General features: G+C 57.3%; 2 protein-coding genes across 2 annotated transcripts in view; one reads left to right on the plus strand and one right to left on the minus strand.

Annotated features, from left to right (window-relative positions):
• Positions 1 to 97: 97 nt before the first annotated feature.
• The window catches only part of LOC142093606 (uncharacterized), an 80,120-nt gene continuing 64,349 nt past the window's right edge, over positions 98 to 15,868 (minus strand). The window contains exons 5-6 of the mRNA XM_075174947.1: positions 1,031 to 1,117; positions 98 to 529 (exon numbers count right to left, since the gene is read on the minus strand). Of these exons, the coding sequence (XP_075031048.1) occupies positions 399 to 529; positions 1,031 to 1,117 (218 nt within the window). The 3' untranslated portion in view covers positions 98 to 398. The remainder of the gene's footprint in view (positions 530 to 1,030; positions 1,118 to 15,868) is intronic.
• Positions 941 to 9,122, plus strand: LOC142093612 (indoleamine 2,3-dioxygenase 2-like). The gene is made up of 10 exons (XM_075174958.1): positions 941 to 1,079; positions 2,595 to 2,690; positions 3,315 to 3,434; positions 3,629 to 3,747; positions 4,149 to 4,163; positions 4,634 to 4,733; positions 4,948 to 5,065; positions 5,537 to 5,588; positions 7,464 to 7,612; positions 8,334 to 9,122. The coding sequence occupies exons 1-10, from the start codon at positions 981 to 983 to the stop codon at positions 8,702 to 8,704; spliced, it is 1,239 nt and encodes a 412-aa protein (XP_075031059.1). The 5' UTR covers positions 941 to 980; the 3' UTR covers positions 8,705 to 9,122.

The raw sequence follows: 15,868 nt of genomic DNA on the forward strand, positions 1-15,868 counted from the left end.
CGCAGAGGGCATGGCTGGTGCTCTGGTGCAGGCACGCTACCAGTACACCATTCACTACTGCCAATTAAAACCGTCATTACGGTCTTGCACTTTGTTTGGCACTGGGAATTTAATGGCAACATCAGCTCACGTTCAGTCATTAGACAGTTCGCTGGAAATGCAGATAAACCCTTAAGTGACACGAAAGTTGGATTAGGGAGTTTCACTCCCTGCCACGCAGCGCTTACCTCTGCGGTAGCTGCTTTGGACGTGGCTCCCGTTAATTTATTTTGGTTGTGCTGGGCATATTGTTAGTGCATACATCAGTAGCACTTTGTGCGAGCGCAGGGCTGAGGATACAGCGCGTGCCTCGTATACCGCTCCTGCGGGGACAAAGGTCCCCTGACACCTGGGGGGTGTCACACACAGCTGACGGGAGCTGCAGGCTCCGTGCCGCGGTGTGGGGTCTGTGCTGCACTCACGGTGTGCCCGGGCTCTGCAGCCTCCAGCGAGATGTGGACGTGGACGGTCCCTGGTTCTTGCACAGTTCCTGCAGACCAAGCACAGCACACAGGACATGAGTTTGGCATTGCCAGCATCCTGGGGAAACTCAGCTGCAGAGACAGCGTCCCTGCGCTGCTGCCAGCCTAAAGCACCCTGGGCCGCTTTGATGCAGCCTCCCTTGGGAGCCTGGAGCATCCCTGCAGCTCCGAGGGGAGGTCCCGGGGGGAGGCAGCTCACAGCCCCTCCCCACAGCGAGGGAGCTTCCCTGAGCCTTCCCCATAGGTGGATGGAGCTCAATGTTTGCTCTGTGACGCCTTATCGGCAACCTTTAACCGCGTTTGCTCGGACCCTCCGGCCATTGGGCGGCCGGGCCCTGGCTCCCCCCGGGACAAGGTACACTCCTGCGGCCGGGGCGTGCGGCGCTGGCTCAGCACATACCGGGAGCGGGGCAGCCGGCGCGTCTCTGCCGAGCCAGAGCACGTCCCAACCTTGCGGTGATGGAGGCCGGCGATGGCACAGAGGACACCCCGCTGCCTCTGGCACTGACCAGGTTTCAGCTCTCCGAGGAGTACGGCTTCCTTCTTCCCGATCCTTTGGTAGGAGATGGCTGTGCCACTGCGTCTGCGTCTGCGTGCTACAAGAGACAGAGAACAGAAAAAGAGAGGGGTTGGTGAGGGTCTTTCTGGTTGGGTTTCAATTTAACGCTGCTCTATAACAGTTTATAAAAAGCAACGAGGAAGGCACATGCTATTTTGGCTTAGACAGTTTCATAGGACAAACCCCTCGCTTTAAAAATTATTAAACTGGCTGTAGCAAGCGGCAGAGGGGAGAGGAGAAGGAGCTTTGCAATTCACACATCGGCCTTGGCTTTACAGGATTTCAGGGAGTACGAGGAGAGCAGTCAGACTGCAGATCTCCCGTGCTGAAAGCGGTGCCATTTATCACTGGGCTCACTTCACAGTGGGAGTGCTCAGGGACAGGCAGATACTTGTTTATCATCCATTAATTCACAATTACACAGGCTGGTATTACAAGAGGGGGAACGAGACACAAACCATTAGCGCGATGTGCAAGGCTGGATGGATGGCGGGAGCCCGGGCTGGCGGCATCCCCTTCCCTCCCTTCCCCGCAGGCGCAAGCGCAGCCCTGCCAGAGCCCCAGGAAAACCTTTGCAACCGTGACGGAGCAGGACGGCGAAGGACCCCCAGTCCTCCACGGCCGGGCAATGTCTGGCACAGCCCTCCCCGGGGCTGCCCAGCCTCAGCAGCGAGTCACAGTCCTGCCCCGGCCCCCCCGTGCATCCCCCGGCTGCCATCGCTCCCCCGATTCCCTTTTCTCTCCAGACCGTATGGCTCTTCTGCGTTAGAGCCAGAGCGGGGTCCGGAGCAGGAGAGTTTGGGTGTTGCCTCGACTCTGGGGAGTTTACCCGGGGCTGGGCTTATCTCCAAGCCTTCTGTTCCCTCCTGCTCCTGTCCCAGCACCCCCTGCACCCCAGCCCAGGGTCCCCCTCCAGACAGACAGGCTCCATCCGCCTTTGCAGCAACTCCCTGAGGGCCATGCTGGTCCCCAGACTGCATCGGTGCAGGACCGCTTTGGCTGTCCCGCTGCACCCGCTTGGGTGCGCAGGGGACGTGCTCCCCTCTGCCCCTGCCGAGCCCAGGGTCCGGGGCAGCCAGCCCGGCTCTCTCACCCGACTCATCACCTCTAAGCCCTGTGACTTCTTCCCAGGCTTGGCGCTGGCAGTGCCACGTTTGCTGTGACATGGCCCCTCTCAGCTGCCACCTGCCCACACTGGGCTGCTCCGGGTCCCTTTTCTCACAACCTCTTGCTGTTTCGCAAAGGACATTGGCGGCAGCACGTCCCCCTGGCCCAGCACAGCCCTGAAGCCTCCTCTTTAGGGGAGAGGGCTGCACTGTCCCCCAAGTCTGTCCCTGCTTCTTGCACAGCTCCACGGCCAGCTCTGCTGATCCCAGATTTAACCCCTGGATGCATCTTCTGCCTCAGTCCTGAGCTGCTCCGGAATCGGAGGGAGAGAAGAGACACAGCCTTGCAACACCGTGTGCTGCCAGTCTCTGCACTAACAGCCCTCCCTCTCGCCTCTCTCTACCAAGACAGAGCTGCCGGTGCCCTACGGTCCCTGGATGGAGATTGCCCACGACCTGCCTCAGCTGATCACGAGCCATCGGCTCCGCTCACGAGTTCACCAGGTACCTGCGTTATCTCTCCTGGTTTGAGCGCTCTCAAACCTTGGTCTGACACAGCAGTGTCTGCTGAACGCACGGAAAAGCAAACCGACAGCAAAGCCGTGTCCTCAGCAAGGACTCACGCAGACAGGACTAATACCGTGCAGAAGCAAAGCCTTAATGTTGGCACAGAAATAACTCCTACGGCAGATCCTAGGTCGCACCAGCCAGCCAAGGCAGCGAGGGCTGGAGCTGCGTGCGGTGGCAGGGGAAACCCTCTAGATGTCACGAGAGCCGTGCCTCACCACGGCCATGCTCCACACCGAGGAGCCCAGGCACTCCAGGAGCCCCCCAGCCCGGCAGACCCCTCCGGCACGCAGGGTCAGCGCTCTCGTGTCCCTCCCAGTCCAAGGGAGAGGGACACCTTTCTGAGTAAAATCCTGCAGTTCTGTCAATGCTCACAAACCAGCAACAGCAAATCAGTAGCAAATCCTGCAGGGGTGGGAGGGGACGGAGGCTCGCAGGGAGACAGCAAAGGCAGGGAGAGGCACTAGGAGGGTCTCTCCCCGGCTGGCGGGGCAGCCCCCCCCGCAGGGGGCCCGTGGCATGGCCTGCAGTGCGCCTTGCTCCCAAGGGTCTCTCTGGCAGATGCCGCAGCTGAGCGCCCGGCACCTCCGAGGGCGCGAGGAGCTGCACTTGGCGCATCTGGTGCTCAGCTTCATCACGATGGGCTACGTCTGGCAGGAGGGCGAGGAGGGCACTGTGAAGGTAAAAGCAACACGGAGCAAGTTCACCTGCTCCTTGTGATCTGGGGGCTGATGCTGCTCCCCTGGGACTCATCCCATGGGAGCGAAGTCCCCTTCCTGAGGCTGCAGCAGGAGCGTGACCCCTCCTGCCTGGCCCGGGCACCTTTCACCAGCCTGACAGTGTCCCGGTCTTCTCCTGTGCTTTGTGCCCTTCAGGTCCTGCCCCGAAATCTCGCCGTCCCCTTCTGGGAGGTCTCGCAGGCCCTCGGCCTCCCGCCCATCCTCAGCCACGCGGACTTTGTGTTGGCCAACTGGAGGAGGAAGAACCCCAACGGGTAAATGGGCAAATGCCGGCAGACCGAGCACGGCTCTTCCCGCGGTCGGGGCAGCAGGTCCCATCCAGCACAACGGGGACAAACGGTTCCCAAACTACTTCTATTCTGCCAAAAACCATTGAAAACCCATCACTGGGGGCCTGTCTCCCGGAGAAGGTCTGGGGAAGGGTCTTGCTGGGCGGGGGGGGCGGCGCTCTCTGGGGCTGCCGGCGCTGCAGCCGTGGGCACCCAGTGGGGAACCAGGTGCCTGTGGGAGCATCCCCCCCCCGGGGGACGGGGCTTCCCACGGGCCAGTGAGCTCATTTGTCTCCCACAGAGCGCAGTCCGTGGCTGAACGATTTATAACGTCTCTCTCTCTCCTTTTCTTGTGCATTTGTTGGCAATAACCGAAATGCCTTCAGGCCTCTGGAAATTGAGTAAGTATTTAAGATGCTTATTTATTTTCTAACAGTATTAGTTTTGTTTGAATTGGCTTAGCACTCCAATACTGCAGGGCTCTGCTTAGGTTGAACCTATCTCTTGATATATGAGCACAACAAAAGCAGCTCAGTCTTTGGCACACAAATGCCACTGCAACAACAGCAAAGTGCCGTGACCGCGGCTGAACTGTGGGCTGCTCTAGTCCACGCAGAGCCTGGCTCTCATGGGCCAGACTTTTAGCTCAGCAAGTGCACGGGGAGGGTCACGGATCCCTCAAAACCAGAGCAGCCCCCCTCCCCTTTTGCTCTGTGCCAGCTCGTCTCTGCCCCAGGTGCAGATAAGAGGCTCTGCAGCCAGGAGGGTTTTGCTCCAAGGGCTCAACGGGTCCTGGGGCATGCGGGGAAACCCTGAGCAAGTGCCCTCCTGACCGCCACGCACTTGGCTGCTCCGCCGGCCACCCCTGCAGGAACCTGGACACCATCATCTCGCTGCCCGGGGGAGAGAGCCTGCGAGGCTTCATCCTTGTCACCCTCCTGGTTGAGAAGGCGGCTGTGCCTGGGATTAAGGTAGGGTACCGCTGTGCCCCGTAGCTCTTTGCTCCCCCGGAAAGCACCCGCAGGCACGCACCCATGATGTGTACCCGTCCCCTGCACGCTTGCTGGGGGAAGAGGCAGAGCTGGTGTGGGTGGCAGCGGGTATCCAGAGCTGCTGTACACAGACATCCCAGCCTCCTCAACACTTTGTGCTCCCTCTCCCTCTCCCTTTCCTCTCCTCTCCCAGGCAATCGTTCAGGCCATTCGTGCCATCCTGCAGCTCGATGAGGAGGCCCTGCACAAAGCCCTGCAGGAGCTGGCAGAAGCCATCGGGGACATGAGCAAGGCTTTGAAACGGATGCACGGTAACAGCAGCCTTCAGGTGGAGGGCAGCTCGTGCCCTCACATCGCTGTGCACGCTTTAGCCCATCGGATGCATTAGCATAAACGCGCTTGCACTTGGCCCATAAAGCCTCTCCGGAGGGGTGGAGCGGGAGGAGGTGGGAACAACTGAGGGGAAGCTCAGTGCTCCCAGGATGACACATGGGGTTTGAGCACCCAAACGGGCCCAGGGTAAAAGCAGGGGTTGTTTTCGGGCTGAGCAGCTCCGAGCACTGACGCTGTGCTGTACACAGCAGTGCCCCAGGGAGCCCGGCCAGGGGAAGCCCACCGCGGGGAGGGGGCACCCGCGCCATGCAACGTCCCGGCCCCTCCTGCCGGGTCCTTCTCGCAGCACAGGTTCGGCTGCGGCGGGGGGGAGCACTGCCACACGGGGAACGCCGATGCAGAGGGAACGAATTGCCCGCAGTAACACCTATGATCTGATTTCCTCCTAGACTACGTGGATCCAGCAGTATTTTACGCTGTGATCCGGATCTTTCTCTCTGGGTAAGTGCGGCGCATTTCCCTCCAAAGCCACCATGTCGGCAGCTCCCGGGGCCGGGGGGAGCAGGGGATGCGCTGGAGAGGGGCAGCCCAGGCTGGGGCACGGGGTCCCCCAGGGTGGGGAAGGAACCAGCGCCGTGTCCGGCAGCGGTGGCCGCGAGGGCGATGTGGTCCTGCCGCCCTCGAGGGAGGGAGATCCCGGGTGCTTGATCTGCCCACGGGGAGCCGGAGCTGCAGGGCAAGGACTGCGGGAGAAGGGCTGGGGTCTGCCTCCCCACCCGCTTCTCTCCATCCCGCACTTCCCCGCACGGTCTCTGCGCCACAACAGCCGTAATTGTGCAGAAATGAATCATTCCTGCCCTTGGCCCGAACAGTTTTGACAGGAGAAGACTAATTTCTCTTTACTTCGCACGCTGTACACACAAAGCCACAAAGCTGAGTGGGGTCTCTTCCCCCTGCGTGTTAAGAAAACATCTATAACAAGCCTCTTGCTGTTGCTCCATTACAATTCCATTAATTAAAAAAACCAATTCTTCCCAAATACTGAAAAAAGTCCATTGGGCAAGGCAGAAACATGGCCATGAGAGCCCAGCGCTGCGGGTTTGCTATCCCTCGTCTTCCCTGCGGGGCTGCGAGCATCCCCAACTGCTCCGCTCCCGGGCTTCTCAGGGGGGTTTCTATTTTTATTTCTCTTCAGCATATCTCAGCATTCCTAAGTCAAAAGGCTCCATGAATCCTGATTAGGTTTCTCTCATTTTTTATCCAAGCAGACCTTGCCTTGATGGTCATCAGCCTGGAAAAACATGCCTTTTAAATTCCCTTCTGCTTATAAGAACTTCCCACTAGTAAAGGTTACTATAAATACATCCCTGGGAGAGCTAAAAATATTACGGTATTTGATAATGAATCTATTTTCTCTGCAGTTTGTGCAAAATCTGCTCCAGCAGTCAAACAGCCTTAGCAGCCAGCACCGAAAGCTTCATGAAATGGTGCATTCTTCAGAAGGTCAAGAGATATTTTTGTGCCAGGCACATTATCTCTCTGAAATTATAACTCCTCTCCCCATTTGTGAGCGAGCATTTATCCATTTTTGCACAACAGGCGCATAAAGCCGGATGACAGGAGCTGTGAGTTAATGGTGTAAGGAGGAGGAGGCACCGAGGCTGCCTGGTTCCTGGGCTTGCCGAGGACGAGCAGCTTTATGAGAGGGAGGAAATCACATTACAGGCTTGTTCTCTGCTGAAATAAATAAAGGCAGGCTGCCCTGCGCTGTCCTTAAAGACATCATCTCAAGAGTAACAAGAACAGACAAAAATCCAATGTACGAACTTCAAGGGCTCAGAGGAGCATTTGGGCGATTCCATCTTGCCACAGAGGCAACCCGGCTTCTCCTAACGGCCACGGGGATTTCAGGGAGTCAGTGATAAGTGCCGCTATTGCCAGACAAGTGCCCCTCCCCTCCTGCACACCCAAAGCAGTTCTGCATGTGCAAACACCACGGTCCACCACGAGCCAGGCCCCGAGTTGGAGATGGAGGTGCAGCCACGGCGCAGGGCAGCGTGTCCCAGGACCACGCCATGGGGTGCTCACCGGGCGCGGCAATCCCAGAGAATGATCCCTCGCTCCTAGGCAAAGGATAATTAAGGATTTTTCTCTACACCCATGACCTTGTCGTGTACCTCGACACAGTGTTTGATTTCCAAGCTTATCTCACATTTGAGGACAGCTGACAAGGCTGAGCGAGGAGGAGGAGATCCATGGGCCAGGTCAGGAAAGTTTCGCTCAGTCTTGCCAGCCCAGGGTCCCTTCTCGCAGCCCCCCCTGTTATCAGCCGCCCCACGGCCGCTCGCTGCCTGACTGCCGTGTCTTCCCTCTCAGCTGGAGAGATAACCCCGCCATGCCGGACGGGCTGATATACGAAGGTGTATCTGACGAGCCCATGGCATACTCGGGAGGGAGCGCGGCACAGAGCACCGTCCTTCACGCTTTTGACGAGCTCCTGGGGATTCGCCATAGCGAGGAGAGCAGTAAGTCACACACTTTTCCTTTTTCCTAAGCAAATAAGGGGCAGGGGAAGAACCGAGCCAGAGCGATTCCTACGGCTGTGCCTGGATCTGCCAGTCGACAGGACACGCGCCCATCTCACCCTCGCAAAACCCTCGCAGAGCCCGGCTGGGATGAGGCTCTGCCCAGTTCGTTAGGGAGGAAGTCTATAAACGAGGCTCTGGCAGGCACTTCCTCACCACTATAAATTCCCAGATGGACAGATTTTGCTTTTTGCGTGTCAACTTTTTACTGAGGTTATATATGGGTACAGAGATGAGGGAGCAGAGCACAGCAGCATCCTGCCAGTAATTTAGCACGTCCATTCACATAGCTTCGCATCAGGCTGGCCCACAGCACAATATATTTATCAGAAATTAGCAAAACCATTCTAATAGCAAAAAAAACCCCAAACAATCCGAAACCAAAAGGCTGAGAGCAAGGGCTAAAACCTGCCTTTTAGGGTTAAGACCAACCCTAAGGGAGCATTGACCTAATATGGGTTTTCTTTCTCAATTAATTGGAGGCACCGAGACAGAACAGAGGAGGCCAGGAGGCTGGCCAGGCTGTCGGGTGCCACCCAGCGCAGTGGTCCCTGCAGACCACGCCAGCGCCAATGCTCCAGTCTGGCCGCTCTCTGAGAGCGTCAGGGTGCTCTAACCCCCTCACCCACAATTTATTTCTTCCTTTGCTGGTGTCTTGCAGCCGCCTTCCTGCACAGGATGAGGGACTACATGCCCCCGCCCCACAGAGCCTTTGTGGAGGAGATCCACCATGCCCCCTCCCTGAAGCAGCACGTGCTCTCCTCCGGAGACGCAGGGCTCTGCGCAGCTTTCAACCAGTGCATCTCTGCGCTGGCAGACTTCAGGTCCTACCACATCACCATCGTCACCAAGTACATCACCGTCGCGGCGGCCAAAGCCAAGGCCAGGCGGGCAGAGCCAGGCGACAGGGCTGGCCCTTCCGCAGGGAAGCCTCCGTCCGCGCTGGAGGCCAAAGGGACCGGCGGGTCCCACATCTTCAGCTTCCTGAAGAGCATCAGGGACACGACCAGGGAAGGGATGATAAGTGCCTGACTTGCCCTGAGGGTTTGCAAGGCACTGCTCAAAGCGGGTGCAGGAGGCCAAAACGGCTCCAGTGCATCTCTGCAGCGCACGAGCCAAAATCCGACCCCAGTGATCTTCACCGAAAACTCTCCTCTCAGCAGCACCCTTCCCGCTCGCGCATGTCTGGGACATGGGGAACACACTTTGGGTTGTTGAAGGAGGCGAGCACTGCTGCTGACAACCCTGGAAAGGCACGCAGTGAGCACAGCATCCTTCCACAGCACCGGGATGGGCACAGCATCCTTCCACAGCTCCGAGATCGGCCCAGCATCCTTCCACGGCACCAGGATGGGCATAGCATCCTTCCACGGCACCGGGAAGCGCCGTGTCCGTCCAAGCCGTGCTTGCTGCGTCCCACCAGGCTCGCTCCCCACGACCCCCCGGGGGTCGGGGCCGCCGCTCCGCTGCGGGGGCTGCGGGGGCGGTTGGACACGCGGGGTTACACGGACTAATAAAGCAGCGGTTCCCAAACCCAGCCCTGCTGCCGGCCCCCTGTCCGTCGCGAAGCCGCGTCCCCGGCCGGCACATCGCGATATCCCAGCGCTTTCCGTCGCGAGGTGGCGGCAGAAACCTGCTTTTGGCTCTGCCGCAGACAGGCTCCCTCGCAGCAGCGGAACACGGGGGGGAGGTAAAACAAAACACTAGTGGGGATTTGGGAGGGTTGCGGTGAGTGCTGGGGGCTGCGAGGTGCAAGACGGGGCTTCCCGCTGCGACCCACAGCCTTTGGCACCCAAACACGGCTCCTCTCCCCCCCCACCAGCCAGCCCTGTCCTTCTAACACCCAGACACGACATGTTTCTCATGTCCCCGGGGCTGTCAGGTCCCTGTGGGTCCCAAACCACCAAGGCAGTCTCAAGTCAGCAATTCTCATCAACCCTTTCAGCCTGATCCTGGTACTTGGGCTGGTAATGAGAAGCAGTCCGGTCTAAAGGTCGGACTCTTGATTGCCCGGCATTTCACAATTACTTGTTTCTGTACAAGACAGGCAGTTTTGCCTGCTGAAATGCCTGCTCCCGGTTTGAATAACAGGCAGAGATCTTACTTAGCTGGTGCATCTGCAGCGGGACCACAATTACTCACAGGGGAAATCTGCTGACAAACACCAACTCTCAGTCATGGGAATGATGCTGAAGTCACTCAAACCCGGCTGAGAGGGAAAAGTGGACAAGAGAAGTCAGCAGAGCAGGTGGGGAAAGCGCTGGGTGCCAAGGAGGCTGCTGTTAGCTTGGAGATGCTGTGTTAGGGTATAAGGTTTTACTCTCCATGGCCAGCTTCATTGCAGCTCCTGATTTATTACGAGTTCAGGATGCCACAGGGGCAAAGCTGCAACATTTGGGCACACAAGGGATTCACTTTCTTAAGTCTCCATAAGCAATGTTGTGCTGTGGCAGGAGGTGCAGGTACATATGGTTTCCCTGAAGGGCCAGCAAGGGAAAAACACCTCAGACAAACCCATGGTATCTGCAGAAGACCAGCATCCAGCCTGGTGCTGGGTTCAGCCCAGGACCTAATACACAGGCTTCTACGATACAGACACCGCAGCAGATGAAGCAAGAGCAGCAAACAACCCTGCAGCTCGGCACCGCTGCCAGGGCTCCCGGCTGCTCCCCGGCACATCGCTCCCTGGCCCGAGGCTGCAGGACTGGGCTCGCCTCACCCCACCGTGCTGGGACGGGTGGGCAGATCTTTGCACCAAGAGCAGTGCTAAAGCTTTTTTCATAATGCCAGGTGCCCAAGGTGCCCTTTGACAGCGAGAGAGCACCCCAAAATTCTTTGCAATCGGCATCTTTAGGGAAATCAGGCCATATGCCTCCGTGTTTTGCCTGCCCAGGTTTTGCTGGCACGGCCACCAGAGACAGGTTTCACACCCAATCAGTGTCTTGCTGCAAAAATAGCTCTGGCAGTGCCACTTCTCCTGCACTATCAGAAGAGAGTCAAGGTCCTTTGAAATGAGGCTTCGTTCCCGTAAGGGCAACAAAAAGCTCAGCACGCGGCAGCTTGAATTATTAAAGCTCCTTGCTAAATTTTATTTTGTGCCCTCTTTTGAAAGGCAGTCTTAAAACTGGGGCTTAGGAGAAGATATCTTCAGTAAACAACCTATGGGAACATGCCAGCACCTTTAAATCTTTGCCTGGCAGCCCTCATTCCACTCGATCTTCATTTCTGAATAGCTGCTGCATATCTTATGTAGGAAATATTTCATTCTGACGATTGTCTTGGTCTATTACATTTCAGACCATTTCAGGAAAACAGCAAACTTAGAGGGGGGAAAAAAATCACTCTGGCTAAATGAAAAATACAATCAAGACTCGCAGGGGGCTGGTGCAGGCTGGCACTGCAGAGGACACGCGTGGGCTCCACGCGTGCTGTGAGGTGCCCGAACCCACACTGGCCAGCAGCAATGCCAGCACCAGGAAGGGGTAAAGGGCCCCCGGGGGGATTTTGCTCCTGCTGCAAACCCTTGCGAAGCCCCGGGGCCCTGCCCTGCATGTGCTGCCCCTGCCCCGGACCGGCAGAATCGCAGCAACGCTCCAACTCAGGAGGAAGGAGGCGGATTTGTGCCGCCTTGGAAGAGGGGAGCTGGGAAACTGGAGGAGGGATGCCGGAGGGCTCTGGAGAGCCAAGGGGGTACCCCGCATGGGTGGGCACGCTCACCTTCAACACACGACTTTTGGGGGATGAGGAAGGTGCCTAAAAACTGCACAGAAACACAGTCAGAACATGGCGTTCCCAGGTCAGCAAACTACATAGCAAGGGCTCACCCCATTTGAGTTCACTTTACCAAATGCTTTGTGAGAGACGCATCCAGCGACAGCACACGCATTAATCAGATTCAGCTCCTTTAAAGTCGGATTCAGGGAGGATCCTGCCGCACTTGCAGCACCCAGACAGTGACGCACAGTGATGCACAGACCCTTCCCGTCTTTTCTCTTGGCAGGCTGGGACAGCTGCTTCACGAGAGCTTTGATTTCTCTCTGTTTCCACACCACTGTTGTCTAATATTGATCACAAGACGCAGACATCTAAGGTCTCGGGTGCATTACGACTGGAAACACATTGCATTTAAATAATTTACGCCTACACCTAAAAATGCCACAATACGTTTGAGAATAGCACGGTGCTTGGCATTCGTGTTGCATGCTGCCACCAGGAACCGCACTGCGATGGACTGCCCGCAGCCATGCAGCAAGACGGGCTGCAGACCCAAGGTCCCGCTCTGCCCTGAAGGGTTTGTTTCGGCAGGTGCTGGGGGAGCCGGGGACGTGCAGGACAAGCCCAGCCACAGCTCCCCATCACCTTTACAGAGCCACAGATGCAGCAGCAATGTTCGGTCTCTGCTGCTCTGGTCCACTGCACTCTGTTTCGAGCCCACAGCCTTTCCCCAGCCAGCACCCAGCCCTCGCAGGGTGGCACTGCCCTGCTGGCACCGAGAGCGATACGAAGAGCAAAGGAAATTCAGAAAGAGAGCTGTGCTGTGGTCACAGCCCAGAGCCCAGCTGGGACAACCTGAGCCCACGGGACACCCAAGACACCCTGCACTGCTGCCTGCAATGGGATGGGCAGGGTTAAGCCCATTTCTGCAGCTCTTTACCAAAGTGAATGTTTTTTCAGCAAGTGGAAAACAGCAAAAGAGCAGACCCCCCCCCTTTCAAAGCTGCTGCCTCCCAGACCTCAGCTCCCAGAGGCACTTCTCCACAGTTAGGCTGGGACTAGCACTATCTGCCCAGGCTCCACACGAACGAGAATGGGATTTTGCACCACCTCCCCGAACCCAGCAGCATCTGCCGGGTCAGCCAGGACAGACGCCTGCCAGGGAGCTGATGCAAAACCAAGAGGGATATCGCAGCCCTTGGCCACAACCAGAACAGCAGCTACAGACCCAAATTAGCGCCACCCACACAGAAAACTCTCTTATCACTGCAAACAGAGGCCCTGCCCCTGCAGCGCTGATGCACACATTTCCATTGCGAATCTGCAGCTCGGGAGCCGCCCGGCAGCCCCGGCATGGCTCTCCCAGCCCCGTTCTGGGGGTGTCCACCTTCTTCTTGACTCCTCGTTACCCCCTTTTGCTAAGCAGACGTTTCCCCCATGATGTCTGACAGTCGGACCTGTGTGACAGAGAAGGAAGCCCAGTGCATACCCGAGGTGGTGGGGGGAGAACTCAAGTGGGCACACCTTGGATGCCACCAAATTTCACGAGAGCCGTGGCCGGCCCCGGGACCTGCCCGCAGCACGGCGGCCAGCCCTGCCCGCCAGCCCTGCCCGCCAGCCCTGCCCACCGGGCTCCCCTCCACTCCCTGTGCTGTGCCCAGCCTGGCGGCCGCCATCCCACCCACGCTGCTTGCTCAGACTTTCCGTCCTTCTCCTCAATCACTTTGGTCTCTGGCTCCCTCCTCGCCTTGCCCGGGTCTCACCCAGGTCTCCTTCCGCTGCAGCAAATCTGTGGAAACGTTCCTGAGATGCCTCTGGGCACTCGCAGCCACTTTCCCGGCGGCCGGGCTGCCGGCCCCTCTCCCCAGGGTGTCTCACAGCCCCCGGGCAGACACAGCCAAGTGCTTTGCTGCAACTCCTGCTACCACTTTTGTCCCCATGAATATTTGAAATCAAACAAGAATACAAACATTCGCATTCTAGACACTTCCCAGCCCCGACCTTATTTATCATACTTGGCTCTGCTCCTGGAACTGGGGCCAGAAGAGGCTCCAAACAATTTAGGTTATTTAACATGCTGTGCATAGATCAATCTCGCTCTCCCCTCTAGCCAGAGGTTTCCCTTTGTGGTTTGCTGCACACTTATTATGTCCATCAATATCCAAGTAATTAAAATCCCCCATTATCCGGGTCCTGGCAGCCTTACGAGCTCCTCATAAGCTATAAAGCGTTTCATGATAAACCTTCCTTAAGTGCCCAGGAGGTCTGCAGCCCCATCTTAGGATCCCCTGGCTGCTGTTACAACCCTGAAGGTCCCATCGAAACCGCCGTCTGCTCCAGCCCGAAGCACGTCTGCCATTCCTCTCCACACGTTCCCATTCTGTGCCAGGACTGCTCATTTTTATCCCCGTCTTTCTCTGTCCGCTAGCAAGCTTATCTCAGAGCAATCCTCCAACTCCTGCTTAGCTCGCACGGCTGGAGGCAAGTACCGGACCTGCTGCATTCCTGGGAGCACCCGCAGGCTGCCGGGCGCCAGACAGTCACATCCCGAATGTTGCCCTGCGGCACAACCGCTCACGGTACCCTGGAAAAGCAGCGAGCCCTCAAAGCTGTCACAGCTGCAGCCCCGACTGTCCCTGCATCGCGGTCAGGGACCATCCCAGGGCTCTTCTGGAGAGACACTGGCCGGGGCGGCCGCTCACGCTGCCCTTCACGCCCGAGCTCAAAGCACCCACAGCCCACCAGCAGGTCTCTGTGGAAGCGGCTGCCGACTGTCCCGGCTCGGCACGCTGCTCCGGGCACAGACATTATGTCATGCCGGACAGGGCGAGCGGCACGCGCATCCTGACGGCACGCCTGTGATGGGCACGTACCCGCAGTGACAACACCTCTACAAGTACTTGTCTCCTAGTCGGGCTCTCCTCTCCTGCACAGCTCGGCCACAGGTCTCAAAGCAATTTATTAATAACAAGCGAGTTTGCTTTGCATTTTCCCCTTGGGGGGGACAAGAGGGCACAGAAAATAATTGCCTTCACTTTCTTTCTGGCACTGCCACTTGCCCGAGACCTGACGTTGCATTGGGTGCCCTGAGCACTGCATCCCTCTGAACACTCAACCTGGCAAAGGCACAAGAAACGCAGAGGGCTTTATCTCTGCCCGGGGAATTACTCACCTTGGCAGGAGTGCCTGCAGTCCAGATACGATTAAAGGACATGACTCAAGCCAGAAAGTGCTAATTATGGCACAGAAGGAGGAGGAGAGAGGAGCTGCTAAATTACACCTAATATGGAAGGGGAGTTAGGAACAGATTGAAAAGCCATCGCTGCAGAGATGATGACCATGGGGCTGTCCCAGCCCGGGGCCACCGGCACCGCTGTGCTAGGGACACGCCGGACGCAGCGCCTTGAGGCAGCCACAGAGCTCTTGCCAACATTGTTTTTGTTCTGCAATTTGCATCATCCTGTTCTACTTACTCTGTCACTCGATTTTGCACACTCTTTGCCCAAGCGTCCCTGGGACCTGCCACCCCAAGCCCAACAGCAGCCTGTGAACAAGCCTCGGAGAAACCCTCTGTCAGGGAACGAACAGGTTTATTTATGCTCCCTGTGTGACCTCCAGTAAATCTCTGGGTTTCTGCTATGTTTTAGCTCCCCAGCCTTACCAGGCAGGCGAGCATCTCTACCCCGTCTGCTAACGGCCCGAGGATCCCACTCCCGCTCTGCTCCGCTCCGCTCGGTCCGTGCGGGCTGCATTCATACTCTCCATCACCTCCTGTAGCTGCCTCCGTTTGCTGAAGCCTAACGCTTTCCTCTCTTTTGCTGGCTCGTCACTGCAGCGTGTGATCTGTGCAGCTGCAGTGTCAGCACTGCAGTGGCAGTGGGGCGAAGTGACAAGGGACGCGTGCCTGCGGCTGTCACACACAGCCACACGCTCACTCGGGTGCAGCTCCTGGCACCTTGCGTTTCTGCCTGCTGGGAAGCTAAAAGGACAGACAAACGCTGGTCATGTTTTCCCATGGACAGTCAGTGCTGGGAAACAGCACCGGTGTAAAGCAAGTCACCAGATGGAAGGATACCCAGAGGGACCTTTGGGAAAGGGCTTTATTTCAAGCCCTGAAAGTCCCCAATGTATGGCCAGCATTTATAAACCATTGCACTGTTAATGCTGTTTGGAAACAAAAGGAACCAGAGACCGAAACATTAGCATTAGAATAAAAATAGCTTTGCATGGGGCAAACACAGTTTGGAAACAAGCCAAAGACAGGCCTTGACAAAGGTCTTTGACCTCCTTTTAGGATTATGAACACCACAGTAACTGCACGCTGCTGCTGCAGCCCCATTGCCCGCAGCCCTGCACCAAGCTCTCCGCGAGCAATTTGAGCGTCTCAGTTGGCAGCCAGCGTTTTATGGGTTTCTGGGACGCAGCAAAAATCACTTTCCTGTTCATAAAATGCACAGCAGAAATATAGTGCACGGCAGGATA

Source organism: Calonectris borealis, chromosome 27, assembly GCF_964195595.1.
Source record: "Calonectris borealis chromosome 27, bCalBor7.hap1.2, whole genome shotgun sequence".
NCBI classification, from domain to species: Eukaryota; Metazoa; Chordata; class Aves; order Procellariiformes; family Procellariidae; genus Calonectris; species Calonectris borealis.

Bases quoted from the DNA above. Each gene is read 5' to 3' on its own strand.
- LOC142093612 (XM_075174958.1), top strand. From the start codon at position 981: ATGGAGGCCGGCGATGGCACAGAGGACACCCCGCTGCCTCTGGCACTG. The intron at 5,589-7,463 runs GTAAGTGCGGCG...CTTCCCTCTCAG, and splicing joins ATCCGGATCTTTCTCTCTGG to CTGGAGAGATAACCCCGCCA. The intron at 7,613-8,333 runs GTAAGTCACACA...GGTGTCTTGCAG, and splicing joins TCGCCATAGCGAGGAGAGCA to CCGCCTTCCTGCACAGGATG.